The sequence below is a fragment of the Salmo trutta genome, chromosome 35 (genome assembly GCF_901001165.1).
Source record: "Salmo trutta chromosome 35, fSalTru1.1, whole genome shotgun sequence".
In the NCBI taxonomy this organism is placed as follows: domain Eukaryota; kingdom Metazoa; phylum Chordata; class Actinopteri; order Salmoniformes; family Salmonidae; genus Salmo; species Salmo trutta.
In genome coordinates, this window is record NC_042991.1 from 10861264 (window position 1) to 10874961 (window position 13698).

General features: G+C 44.9%; 1 protein-coding gene across 2 annotated transcripts in view; it reads left to right on the plus strand.

Annotated features, from left to right (window-relative positions):
• LOC115174605 (alpha-(1,6)-fucosyltransferase) overlaps window positions 1-13698 on the plus strand; it is a 155122-nt gene that overhangs the window by 96493 nt on the left and 44931 nt on the right. For both annotated transcript variants that reach the window (XM_029733301.1, XM_029733302.1), the window contains exons 2-3: window positions 901-1507; window positions 10768-10889. In XM_029733301.1, the coding sequence (XP_029589161.1) occupies window positions 1305-1507; window positions 10768-10889 (325 nt within the window). In that variant the 5' untranslated portion in view covers window positions 901-1304. The remainder of the gene's footprint in view (window positions 1-900; window positions 1508-10767; window positions 10890-13698) is intronic.

Genomic DNA, 13698 nt, shown 5'->3' on the forward strand with positions numbered 1-13698 from the left:
CTCTCTCTCACACACAATGTCAAGTCTCTCTCTCACACACAATGTCAAGTGTCTCTCTCTCACACACAATGTCAAGTCTCTCTCTCTCTCTCATTCATTCATTCATTCATTCATTCATTCATTCATTCATTCATTCATTCATTCATTCATATATATATATATATATATATATATATATATATATATATATATATATATATATATATATATATATATATATGTGGGGGAGGTGAAGTGATGATACAGGGATTTTCTCCACATGCTCCATTGGGCTCGTCACATCACCTTGACAGTGTTCGCACTTCGTCACGATGGCAGTGTACAGGGGAAAACCAAGGGAGCAGCCGGGGTTTTAGCAATCACCATGGGAAGTCATTAGCCATTAGGCTTAGCCATGCCTAAAAGTGAGAGGAGAAAGAGAGTGGGAGAGGCAGAGAAAGAAAAGAGTGAGTGTTAAAGAAAGAAGACTGAGTAACAGTGAGAGAGTGAGAGTGAGAGTGAGAGAGAGAGAACAACACATCCCAGTCTCTCTGCCTCCTCATCACAGTGCATTGTGTTTCTCATCACGCTGGAAATGTAAATTGCGGTGTCATGCTGATCAATCCTGAGGGGCTGCTGCTGAGCTTGGGCTCTGTCAGGGCCAGTCAAACAACACATCCACTGTTACACCCAGCAAACCTTGTTCCTCTGAGCTGTGTCTGTGCTTCTCTGGGACTGTCTGTGGCATGTCTGATGCTCAGCTCTTCTCCCAGGCATATGTCTCTCTGTTTGTATCTCCCTCTGTCTATGTGTGTGGGTTTGGGTGTGTGTCTGAGCATCCGTCCCTTCGTCTGCCCATCCGTCCGTCCCTTCGTCTTTCTGTCCGTCTGACTACCTCTCTTTCTCCCTCTGTCCCCATAGGAGCCAGGCCAAACACATGAAGTAAACAGGACCGGAGGAAAAGGTGACGTGTACAGACCAGTTGCAACCAGCAAGGGGCAAGGAGTGGAACGATAAACACACCGTCACCAAGGAGCACGAAAAAACAGGAGGTGGAGACCCCTGCAGGGCAGGACAGAAACAACAACAAGGAGCCTTAGTCGGTCAGTGAACCCTCTGAGGAGAAAAACATGCTCTAGCACAAGGAGAGGGGACTGGTCGGAATCCTCACCAAAGAAACACCCAATCGTATCCCCTTTCACGCCACAAAACCCCTCGTCTCTCTTACTACCTCCCTCCCCCTGCCCTGCGGTGCCAGCGAGGATGCCCAGGTGGGTATTGTGACGGGGCGCGACGGTGTGTATAGGTGGCCAGGCTGAACTACGATGCGGCCCTGGGCGGGCTCGTGGCGCTGGATCACCCTGGTGTTGCTGGCGTGGGGCACGCTGCTCTTCTACATCGGGGGCCATCTGGTGAGGGACAGCGAACACCCTGAGAGGTCCAGCCGCGAGCTATCTAAGATCCTGGCCAAACTGGAGCGCCTCAAGCAGCAGAACGAGGACCTGAGACGCATGGCAGAGTCCCTCAGGTAACTACCCGGGGGGGGGGGGGGGGGGGGGGGGGGGTGTTAGTCTGTGTCTGGTTTGTGTGCGTTTGTGTGTGTTTATTGGCATATGTGTGTTTGTGTGTGCGTATGAGGGCCTGCATTAGTCATAAGTCCAGCTGTAGGTGCAGCTTTCAGTTCCCTCCTGTGATATCCTCAATTGCTTTGAAGCACACACACTTCAGACAGCTGGTCTCCGATTAAATCCCTTGCTTTTGTAATTATTCAGTATTGGCTTGAAAGCAAAGGTAGGATTCATGGCACCAAAACAAGTCCAGCCTTCAAACAGGCACGGTCCAGATGGGTCTCAGTCAGAGACAGTGCATTTCTTGTGTTTGTTGTTATTGAACAGATAGAGCCAGCGCTCTGGGACCAGTCAGTCTACTCTGTTAGAGCAGGTCAGGACCAGTGTTACCATACAGCGTCATAATTGTGCTGTCTTGCTAAAGTCCCACTAAGCTATATAGCTAAGAATCAGAGATGACATGCCAGAGCTATGAGGCTGGGTGGATGGGTATGTATGTGTGTGTGTAGCGGTGAGTCTGAACTGATGCAGGCCCGAGCCAGGAGACCGATGCGGAGATGTGTCTTAACTGCGTAATAAGAGAGGCCCTGCCCTTCTCCACCACCTAACTGCTGGCACAGACTTGGACCAGGGCCTGTGTGTGTGTGTGTGTGCGTGTGCGTGTTTGTGACAGCCGGCCTGAGCGGTGTGGCTCTTACCACCTAGTTGTCACTAACTGACATATTCACTGTTTGACTAACTTACTATATACACTGACTGTACAAAACATTAAGAACACCGTCCTAATATTGAGTTTTTCCCTCAGAACAGCTTCAGTTCGTCAGGGCATGGACTCTACATAGGATGCTGGCCCATGTTGACTCCAATGCTTCCCACAGTTGTGTCAAGATAGCTGGATGTCCTTTGGGTGGTGGTGGACCATTCTTGATACACACGGGCGTGAAAAACCCAGTAGCGTTGCAGTTCTTGACACACACAAACTGGTGCGCCTGGCACCTACTACCATACCCTGTTCAAAGGCACTTACATTTTTTGTCTTGCCCATTCACCCTCTGAAAGGCACACATACACAAAACATGTCTCAATGCATAAAAACTATTCTTTAACCTGTCTCTTCCCCTTCATCTACACTGATTTGAAGTAGTGTAATATCATTTTCACGTTTGTGCTTTTCTTATAACTAATTTCTGTGTTCTATTCATGTGCTGTTCTATAAACCAATTTCTGTGTTCATTCAAGTGACTCACTGTACAAATCCTCACTATCAGTAGCTGCAATTTGGCAGTACGCCCAGACCTTGTTTTGAGAACGAACTAAAGATATCTCAGTATCAAGGTCTCAGCTTAGAGAGAAGACGCCTCGTGAGATATTGGTCAGTCACATGAATGAAACAAAATGGTAATGATTAATTAATTATGCTAAATCATGCAAATATAACTTGTCTGTGTATAGCCGTATATAAGGCAAACTGCTGGGACTGCCCAGGCAGAGCTTCTGATTAACATGTGTACTATGGCGCATTGAGATAGTTGGAACCTCTCCAGCATGCTGACAAATAGACAATGATTCATTTAAGATTGACTTCGAGTGTCCCCGTGTAAGAATTTCCACAACAGTGGATTTAACATTTGGCATCATTAAGGGATCATAGACTGACCAGGTGAATCCAGGTGAATGCTATGTCATGGAAGAGCAGGTGTTGTTTATGTTTTGTACACTCAACGTATGTCACCAACTCACTGACTGAGTGAATTATGCCTGACTAGTTTCAGGTTGACTACAATGCCTGGATAGGTGTTTAAGACGTTGTGTTTAATATATCAGCTAACCCCATCACATGATATAGAAATCTGGTGTCGGACTGTGGAGTTGATGACGTGGCACACGACATGTGAACATGTATTGCAATGTAGTCACCCTGAGGTGCAGGCATTAACTCAGTATATCACACCTCCACTACATTAACTCCCTCACTGATTTGAGTGACAGGCCGATAGCCCACCCACCAATCACCCAGCAGCACTAATGAGGGGTGAACACAGGGTCGGCGTGGCGATCTGCCTCTGGTGCCGCCCTCTCCACAGCTGTCAATCACCTGGTGTGTCTCACACAGAGATGATTACACGTGCAAGTGATATGGCGAGAGAGAGAGAGAGAATGTGTGTGTTTGTGTGTGCGCGTGTAAAAAACAGGTGGCCAGAGCGATGAGGGCCTGATCGGTCCCCAGGCATGCGGATGGAGAAAGGGAGGGATGATGGATGAGGTGAGGTCTGCACCATGCAGATATTTAGGGATGGGTGGAAGAAGAGGATTGTTAAAGAGAGAGGAGAGCAGTGCAGGCACTGTCGTAGCACACACCCCAGCAGCCCCTGCAAGGCAAGGGGCCCACATCATAAGCCATGATTTTATTTTTTATAGCAGGAAATTAGCTCTTGAACAGCATCATTTTCTCCAGGCCTCATGGCAAAATTTGTAAAATACAGAGAAACTGAAATACGCCACTGAGTGCAGGTCGCTATGATAACATGATTCATGCTCAAGCACACAAACAGGGCCGGTTGCAGGCACACACACAGGTCCGGTTGCAGGCATAAGGGACATAAGCGGACGCTTAGGGCCCCCCCCCCCCCCCCCTTTAAAACTGCTAAAGTTCTCTCTCAACCCCATGGCAAAACAAGTAGAATTGCAGGAAATGTACTTTAAAACTAAAACACCGTCAAGAGCGTGGCCACTAAAATGTTTTACCGCAAGGTGGGGGGCCCCCCCCAACCAAATCTCACTTAGGGCACCCAAAAGGCTAGAGCACACACAGACACAATAAGAAAGAGCTGAATGGTTTTATTGGTTTTTCTCCACAGTGTCCATTGACCATTATCTGTCCATTAGACGGTCTCCTCCTAATGATGTAGACTTATTGGAGTCTGTCAGTCTGAATGTCTGCCTCCACTGAGACTGAGAGACAGATTACTCTATTACTCTGTGTTCTCCATGCAGCAGATCTATAACTGTGCTTTTTGTGCGGCCGTGCGTGCGGGTGTGCGTGCTTGCACGCGTTTGTGCATGCGTGCGTGTGTGTGTATAGCAACAGTCGTCAAATTGTACAAATGGTCCAAAATACAGTTCTGATAAATGTAACAGCTGCATAATGGAGTAAAACACTTTTTTAAATAACAAAAATCCATCAAATATTGACTGTATTATAGAACATTCAGTGTATTCGGAAAGTATACAGACTCTTTCCCTTTTTCCACATTTTGTTAAGGTACAGCCTTATTCTAAAATTGATTAAAATGTATTTTTTCCTCATCAATCTACACGCAATACCCCATAATTGCAAAGCTAAAACAGGATACATTTTTGTGCAAATGTAGATCCTCTCAAGCTCTGTCAGGTTAGATGGGGAGCGTCACTGCACAGCTATTTTCAGGTCTCTCCAGAGATGTTTGATCGGGCTCTGGCTTGGCCACTCAAGGACATTCAGAGACTTGTCCCGAAGCCACTCCTGCGTTGTCTTGGCTGTCTGGTTAGGGTTGTTGTCCTGTTTGAAGGTGAACCTTCACCCCAGTCTGAGGTTCGGATGGCTCTGGAGCAGGTCTTCATCAAGGAACTCTGTACTTTTCTCCATTCATCTTTCCCTCGATCCTGACTAGTCTCCCAGTCCCTTCCACTGAAAAACTTCTCCACAGCATGATGCTGCCACCACCATGCTTTAATGTAGGGATGGTGCCAGGTTTCCTCCAGACATAAAAATTGGCATTCAGTGCCTTTTGGCAAACCCCAAGCGGGCTGTCATGTGCCTTTTTACTGAGGAGTGGCTTCCGTCTGGCCACTCTACCATAAAGGTCTGATTGGTGGAGTGCTGCAGAGATAGTTGTCCTTCTGTTGGTCAACCATCTCAATTGGGTTGAGGTCGGGTGATTGTGGAGGCCAGTTCATATGATGCAGGAGTGCATCACTCTCCATCTTGGTCAAATAGCCCTTACACAGCCTGGAGGTGTGTTTTGGGTCATTGTCCTGTTGAAAAACAAATGATAGTCCCACTAAGCGCAACACAGATGGGATGGCGTATCGCTGCAGAATGCTGTGGTAGCCATGCTGGTTAAGCGTGCCTTGAATTCGAAATAAATGAATGACAGTGTCACCAGGAAAGCACCCGCCACACCTGCACACCTCCTCCGCTCACTTACTCTGCGTCTCAAAAAGACACAGCGGTTGGAACCAAAAATCTCAAATTTGGACTCAAAGGACAGATTTCCACCGGTCTAATGTCCATTGCTCGTGTTTCTTCTTCATATTGGTGTCCTTTAGTATTGGTTTCTTTGCAGAAATTCAACCATAAAGGCCTGATTCACACAGTCTCCTGTGAACAGTTGATGTTGAGATGTGTCTGTTACTTGAACTCTGTGAAGCATTTATTTGGCCTGCAATCTGAGGTGCAGTCAACTCTAATAAACGTATCCTCTGCAGCAGAGGTAACTCTGGATCTTCCTTTCCTGTGGCGGTCTTCGTGAGAGCCAGTTTCATCATAGTGCTTGATGGTTTTTGCAACTGCACTTGATGAAACTTAAAAAGTTCTTGACATTTTCCATATTGACTTACCTTCATGTCTTAAAGTAATGATGGACTGTCGTTTATCTCCGCTTATTTGAGCTCTTCTTGCCATAATATGGACTTAGTCTTTTACCAAATTGGGCTATCTTCTGTATACCACCCCTACCTTGTCACAACACAACTGATTTGCTCAAACACATTAAGAAGGAATGAAATTCCACAAATTAACTTTTAACAAGGCACACCTGTTAATTAAAATGCATTCCAGGTGACCTCATGAAGCTGGTTGAGAGAACGCCAAGAGTGTGCAAAGCTGTCATCAAGGCAAAGGGTGGCTACTTTGAAGAGTTTCAAATATAAAATATATTTTGATTTGTTTAACACTTTTTTGGTTACTACATGATTCCATATGTGTTATTTCATAGTGTTGATATCGTCACTATTATTATACAATGTAGAAAATAGTAAAAATTAAGAAAAACCCTTGAATGAGTCAGTGTCCAAACTTTTGACTGGTACTGTATATTATGTCCCCGCCACTTCTAAAACCAAAGTTACGCCCCTGATCTAGTCAAACATCAACAGTTTTCTATCCCATGAAGGGGAAAACTTCCTGTAAGTAGACCGTTTTCTCTTCTGTCTTGTCATGTAGTTGCCATGTCAGTGTGTTTAAGCCCCATCGATATATATTAACTTTGATAAATCCCCCCCCCAAAAAAATATGGTCCCATGTCTACGATTTCCAACTCTACCACCATCCTTTTAGACATCGTTTCATACTTAGTAAATTCCAGGAGAAAATGTTTGCACAGGTAATCGCATGAATTCTTTCTTGTTACATTTTGAAAGCAATCGGGGAAGTGGCAATTAGCTGACAAATAGATGATCCACTTCTCAAACACAGTCAACTGATAGCAAAGAGATGTGTTTTCTCAGGTGGGCTTGGCTTGAGCCTTGCTAGTGTGTGTGCATGTGTGTGTCGATGTGTGTCCCCCATTGTGTGTCTATAACCTCAATGTGTGTGTATCTTTGTGTCTCTCTGTATGTAAGATCTTATCTCATGACTTGAGTGCTGCCTGTGTGCTCTTGACTGTGTGGTGACTCTGGTGAGAGGACTCATTTACTGGGTAATGTCATTAGCCCAGTATGGTTCCACTGAGCAGACACTGTCTGCTACCGCTGCCACTGCCTCCAGACTGAACTCCCGTTGACCTGGTCGTCTCAGGGAAGGCAGGGGCTCTGACACCAACACTAGCCCATTGTGAGAGCTGTCTGTAGGCACAACAACTGTGTAAGCCTGGCCTGAACAGGAGAGATGAGCTGGAGAGAGCTGGAGTCTGGCCGTGTGGGCGTGGATTAGCTCCTACTTCACTTCTAGTGAATTTGAGGTTTGGAGTAATAGGGTATCAAGCACCAGCTGGGATTTTGACTCCAATACACAGCCTTTAACACTTTCTCTCTCTCTCTCACTCTCACACATATATATATCTGGCCTCCTTCCACGGCCCCACACAGCACCGTCCTTTTCCATTAATGTTCCCCCTTGATGTAAATTGTATTTATATAGCCCCACTTTCATCTGTGTGATTCTAGCAGTGCTTTACATTCCTATCCATATGTATGTCTCTGCCCAGGTCAGCTCTAAGGTCACCTTTGAAGTCTCGAACAGAGAAGGTAAATGGAATATTTCCTACAGAAATATGTATGCAGTACCATTATTCGTCGCATACATTATTCGCCCCCCCCGTTTAAACTGCTGTATCCAGCTCTGATCTTAAATGTGACTCCTAACTCCATGGTTACCAGGCAGAGGCGAGCCAATGAGGAGGCAGCGGGCAGCGTTTCCGAGGGAACGGGGGCTGTGCGTGCGGAATCTCACCTGCTTTCCGCCTCAGTGGCCGTTGCCGCGGGGCTCCCTGCTCCCTCATTCTCAGCCTGTCCTTCTTTCACTCAGACTGAACAGTGTTCTTCATTCCTCTCTCTCCCCTCCGCTATCGCTCTCCCGTTTCATTAAACGAAGGCCTAGATTCAATCAGAACGCGGAAGATCCGGGTTATAGCGTAATTTACATTTAATCAGTAATTTCCGATTGAGTGGACATAGTGTTCACCGTGAATGTGGTCTCAGCGATTTTAAGGAACGTTGCCTTTACTGTGAAACATGCATAGAAGACAATGCACGATTGGATTGTGCCGTTTTACATATTTTACCCTCCAAGTTACCCTGCCTAGCCTCAGCTCTGTTTGTCCTTAGAGACAACAGTATAGCACATATTCATGTCAGGGATCCTTTGAGCACTTTTTGTTTGTTTCATGTGTATTCTGTCAGTGGTAGGTCGTCTTTGGTGTTGTTGCTATGTTTGCATTCATGTTGTGTCTTTGTCTCTGTTTACGTCTGTCTGTGGCTGCAGGTGTCTACTATTTGACGTCTTTCTGTTAGCATCTGAGCTAGCAGTAGACACATGTTACGCTTGTTAGCCTTTGTTAGCATCACATAGAGTGAGTGCTGTAAGGATTTGTGTCTCTAGTTGGAGGTGCTACGCTGTGGAACTACAAACTTGTTTGCCTCTTCATTCCAGGATCCTCATGGGGTATTTTCGGTAATGTAGAGCATTCAGAATGTTGCCGATAGAAATGTAACATATAGAGCTGTAATCAGAGGCTCTCTTTAAACGAAATGATGATATATTCTACAGGACAGAGAATAATGTTATATCATAGTCTACATGAATTTCTATCTGAACATTCTGCAAGTTGCATCGTCCTGAACAAGCCCCCAGCCCTTGTTCCTACGTGATCGCGGGAGCTGGGCAGTAAGGTGGTGGCCTCTGGGAGGTCCTCTCATTGTCTTCTTACAGTGTGGTCACATGTTCATAATGTTACACATAGAAATGTAATGAATACGCTTCTTCTAACTCAACGTTCTGTAACGTTGCACACTTCTGAGCTGACCCCTGACCTTGAAGGGGGAAAACACACGTAATGGGTCTTCCTTCGTAAGAGCTTCGTCAGACTCAGGCAAGTGAAACAGCCCTTTCTCAAGTTTCTGCGACTCGGGGAGAGTTGGAAGATCCTTTCACAACTAATATCACGGGGGATTTTTGAAAGGTTAACCTTGTCCCTTATCCACTGCTGCCCAAATGTGAACTTCAAGTGGTTATTCATCAGTCCTTTTTTTCATTTCTTGGTTTCTTTACTCCCCCACTGCTGTTAGCTTAGTTCCCTGATGTGTGTGTGCATGTTTTATAATGACGATATAAGGTTATAGACCCATGTTACTGTAAAAGTCTCCTCCTTCTGCCTGACAGCTTCTGATGTTCCCCACTCAGGGAGCAAATTGAGTTTGCATGCCTTGATGACTCATTAGCAAAGCCTCTGTCTCGGTTCACGAATGACTGGATGTGTCTGGTCGCACTTGGAGCTGTTTCTATTAATATTTTCATATAGGTATTAATGTATTAGATAGCGTTAAGGCATTTTAATTTGCCATCATGATTGAAGATGAAGTGTCTGTGTGTGTGTGTGTGTGTGTGTGTGTGTGTGTGTGTGTGTGTGTGTTTGTGTGTGTGTGCATGCGCACACATTCGTGGCTATGTGTAATCTGTGTGTTATGAAAAAGATGACAACCTTTTCATGAAGTAATTGAGATGCTCAGGAAATGGTATCAAGTGAGACATTTCCAGCCACTAGAGCACACTGTATGTAGCATTGAACTGTGGTACACCTTAAAGTCTACGGCTCGCCTAAAATATCCCTATTCATTTATTTAATGGTAATGACCTCCATCTCATCTGATCCATGTTTTATGGATGACATTTTATTTGAACTGTTTTCATAGTTCCTTACTCATGATGATTCATTTGTGTGTACCCCTTTAAGAAAGTAAAATAATTGCTGAATGGTTTGGGCTAAAGACAAGCGGATATCTGCGTTGGATCTGTAAAGATCCAACCATAGACATAAAGCCGTGCTCCGTTTGTTTCTATGTCTTAGGACGTGGTACAGCTAATTATAATCAGACTTGCCTATGCTAATGGTTCTCACAGGTGAAGTAAAATTAAACAAATTACATTGCTCATGATGCGCGCCCCTCATACAATACAATTGTGACAACAGCCTGAGTTCACTGGACTTGAAACAACCATACAGATGTAACCATGTGCCATTTCATGTATTATCCGAGCGTCACTGGTGCTCCCAAGTCAAGATTCCCTGTGCGTTCAACAGGTCACGTTTAGAAGAGAGTGTTCCAAAAAATGTACATGATTAGGAAAAGTTTCACGGCACACCGGTTGAAAACCACTGCATTATACTTTACAAATACAATAATTAGTGAGAAGCGAGCAATGTAGACTACATTTTAAATGGGCTGAAAGGCGGCCTGAACGTAATTTAAATTGTAATTAGCAATTAAGCTTTGCAAGATTTTCAGCTGCAAATTTGCTAAGCTCACTGAAATACTGTGCTGTTGAACACTCTTTGATGCATGCTCACATTTAATCAAGACTGCCACAAAGAGCTACACACACACACACACACACACACACACACACACACTGTACAAGAGCTGTAACTCATAAACTAACCCAGCTGAGAAAGATGATGAAACACACGCACATCCACACACTCCCATACCCATTGCTCTCTCTCACCCTCATCTCTTGTTGTAGGATACCTGAGGGCAAAGTAGAAGAGGGAGGGGCCCTGGCTGTGGGGAGACTACGCTCCCTGGAGGACCAGCTGACCAGAGCCAAGCAGAAGATCCACAGCTTCCAGAGACTGACCGGAGATGGTGAGCAGAACAGCAGGACCTGGGAAGGACATGTCGGGGGAGAGAAGAGGAAAGCTGTGGGATAGTCCCACATAGGAAGGGGTGACCAGGTTGAACTGTACCTATAGGATCAGTTGGAATGAAGTCAAATAGGTCAGGCTAATCCAATGCTATGTTAGCAGCTAAACTCAGCTGACAGGAAAAATGTGTGTGTGTGTGTGTGTGTGAGTCTATGCTTTTTTTAAAGCTTGCATCTGTGTGTCTAAAAAGTGAACGTCAGGAGGGTAGGGTAGTTGCTAGGTGAGTGGGTAAACGTGGGAATGGAATAGAATTAGTGTGAGAGAGAGAGCAATACAGCAATTTTGAAGCAGAAGGAGAAAATCTAATATCTGGGAGAAAAAACCCTTTGTGCCATATTAGCTGCAAAATATGTAGCTTCCTGCCCCACCCGTAGGGACAGACAATGGAACGACCAACCAGAGCAGTAACATTTCTACCCGTGTCTTTCTCACTATTTCATTATTGTCCTCGTTCCTTTCTTACTGTAGTGTCCTGTTAAATGTTACTACTCATTGAGTATTATTCTTTTTCCTATTATGATCTATCTGCGTCATCATTGATTGATGTATGTGGAAATACTTTTCAATTACTATACATAATTCGTGCAACTAATAGAATGTTATATATATGGGGGATAGAATCTTCCCAGCTCTGCAGATTTTGCTGTGAGGAGGCAGAGTCATTAGATCATTTATTTTGGTACTGTCCATATGTAGCTCATTTTTGGTCACAGGTCCAGGAATGGCTGAAGAATTGCAACATTTGCCTAGAACTAACCCTGCAGATAGCACTACTGGGTGATTTGAAAAGCCATAGTCAAGTCAATCAATAATATAATAATTATTCTAGCAAAAAAAATATATTTTACAATATGTAGAAGCTATGAGAATAGAAAGGTTCAGGACTTTTGTGAAGCATCGCAGCACAGTTGAAAAATATATGGCAAATATAAATCCAAAATGGATGGTGTTAAGAGATACAGTATCTCACAAAAGTGAGTACACCCCTCACATTTTTGTAAATATTTGAGTATATCTTTTCATGTGACAACACTTTGCTACAGTGTAAAGTAGTGAGTGTACAGCTTGTATGACAGTGTAAATTTGCTGTCCCCTCAATAACACAACACACAGCCATTAATGTCTAAACCGCTGGCAACAAAAGTGAGTACACCCCTAAGTGAAAATGTCCAAATTGGGCCCAATTAGCCATTTTCCCTCCCCGGTGTCATGTGACTCGTTAGTGTTACAAGGTCTCAGGTGTGAATGGGGAGCAGGTGTGTTAAATTTGGTGTCATCGCTCTCACACTCCCTCATACTGACTGGTCACTGGAAGTTCAACATGGCACCTCATGGCAAAGAACTCTCTGAGGATCTGAAAAAAAGAATTGTTGCTCTACATAAAGATGGCCTGGGCTATAAAAAGATTGCCAAGACCCTGAAACTGAGCTGCAGCACGGTGGCCAAGACCATACAGCGGTTTAACAGGACAGGTTCCACTCAGAACAGGCCTCGCCATGGTCAACCAAAGAAGTTGAGTGCACGTGCTCAGCGTCATATCCAGAGGTTGTCTTTGGGAAATAGATGTATGAGTGCTGCCAGCACTGCTGCAGAGGTTGAAGGGGTGGGGGTCAGCCTGTCAGTGCTCAGACCATACGCCGCACACTGCATCAAATTGGTCTGCATGGCTGTCGTCCCAGAAGGAAGCCTCTTCTAAAGATGATGCACAAGAAAACCCGCAAACAGTTTGCTGAAGACAAGCAGACTAATGACATGGATTACTGGAACCATGTCCTGTGGTCTGATGAGACCAAGATAAACTTATTTGGTTCAGATGGTGTCAAGCGTGTGTGGCGGCAACCAGGTGAGGAGTACAAAGACAAGTGTGTCTTGCCTACAGTCAAGCATGGTGGTGGGAGTGTCATGGTCTGGGGCTGCATGAGTGCTGCCGGCACTGGGGAGCTACAGTTCATTGAGGGAACCATGAATGCCAACATGTACTGTGACAGACTGAAGCAGAGCATGATCCCCTCCCTTCGGAGACTGGGCCGCAGGGCAGTATTCCAACATGATAACGACCCCAAACACACCTCCAAGATGACCACTGCCTTGCTAAAGAAGCTGAGGGTAAAGGTGATGGACTGGCCAAGCATGTTTCCAGACCTAAACCCTATTGAGCATCTGTGGGGCATCCTCAAACGGAAGGTGGAGGAGTGAAAGGTCTCTAACATCCACCAGCTCTGTGACGTCATCATGGAGGAGTGGAAGAGGACTCCAGTGGCAACCTGTGAAGCTCTGGTGAACTCCATGCCCAAGAGGGTTAAGGCAGTGCTGGAAAATGATGGTGGCCACACAAAATAGACACTTTGGGCCCAATTTGGATATTTTCACTTAGGGGTGTACTCACTTTTGTTGCCAGCGGTTTAGACATTAATTGCTGTGTGTTGTGTTATTGAGGGGACAGCAAATTTACACTGTCATACAAGCTGTACACTCACTACTTTACATTGTAGCAAAGTGTCATTTCTTCAGTGTTGTCACATGAAAAGATATACTCAAATATTTACAAGAATGTGAGGGGTGTACTCACTTTTGTGAGATACTGTAGATGGGAGGGGTTGAATGGAGCTGAAGGATGGGACTAATAACAAGATAACAAATGTAAAACATACGGGGTCTGTAAAATGTATATAGGTTCAGAAATTTTGTGAAATAGCACAGTTACAAATAGAAATCAAACTGGATGGACATCAGAAATAGAGGAAGGACTA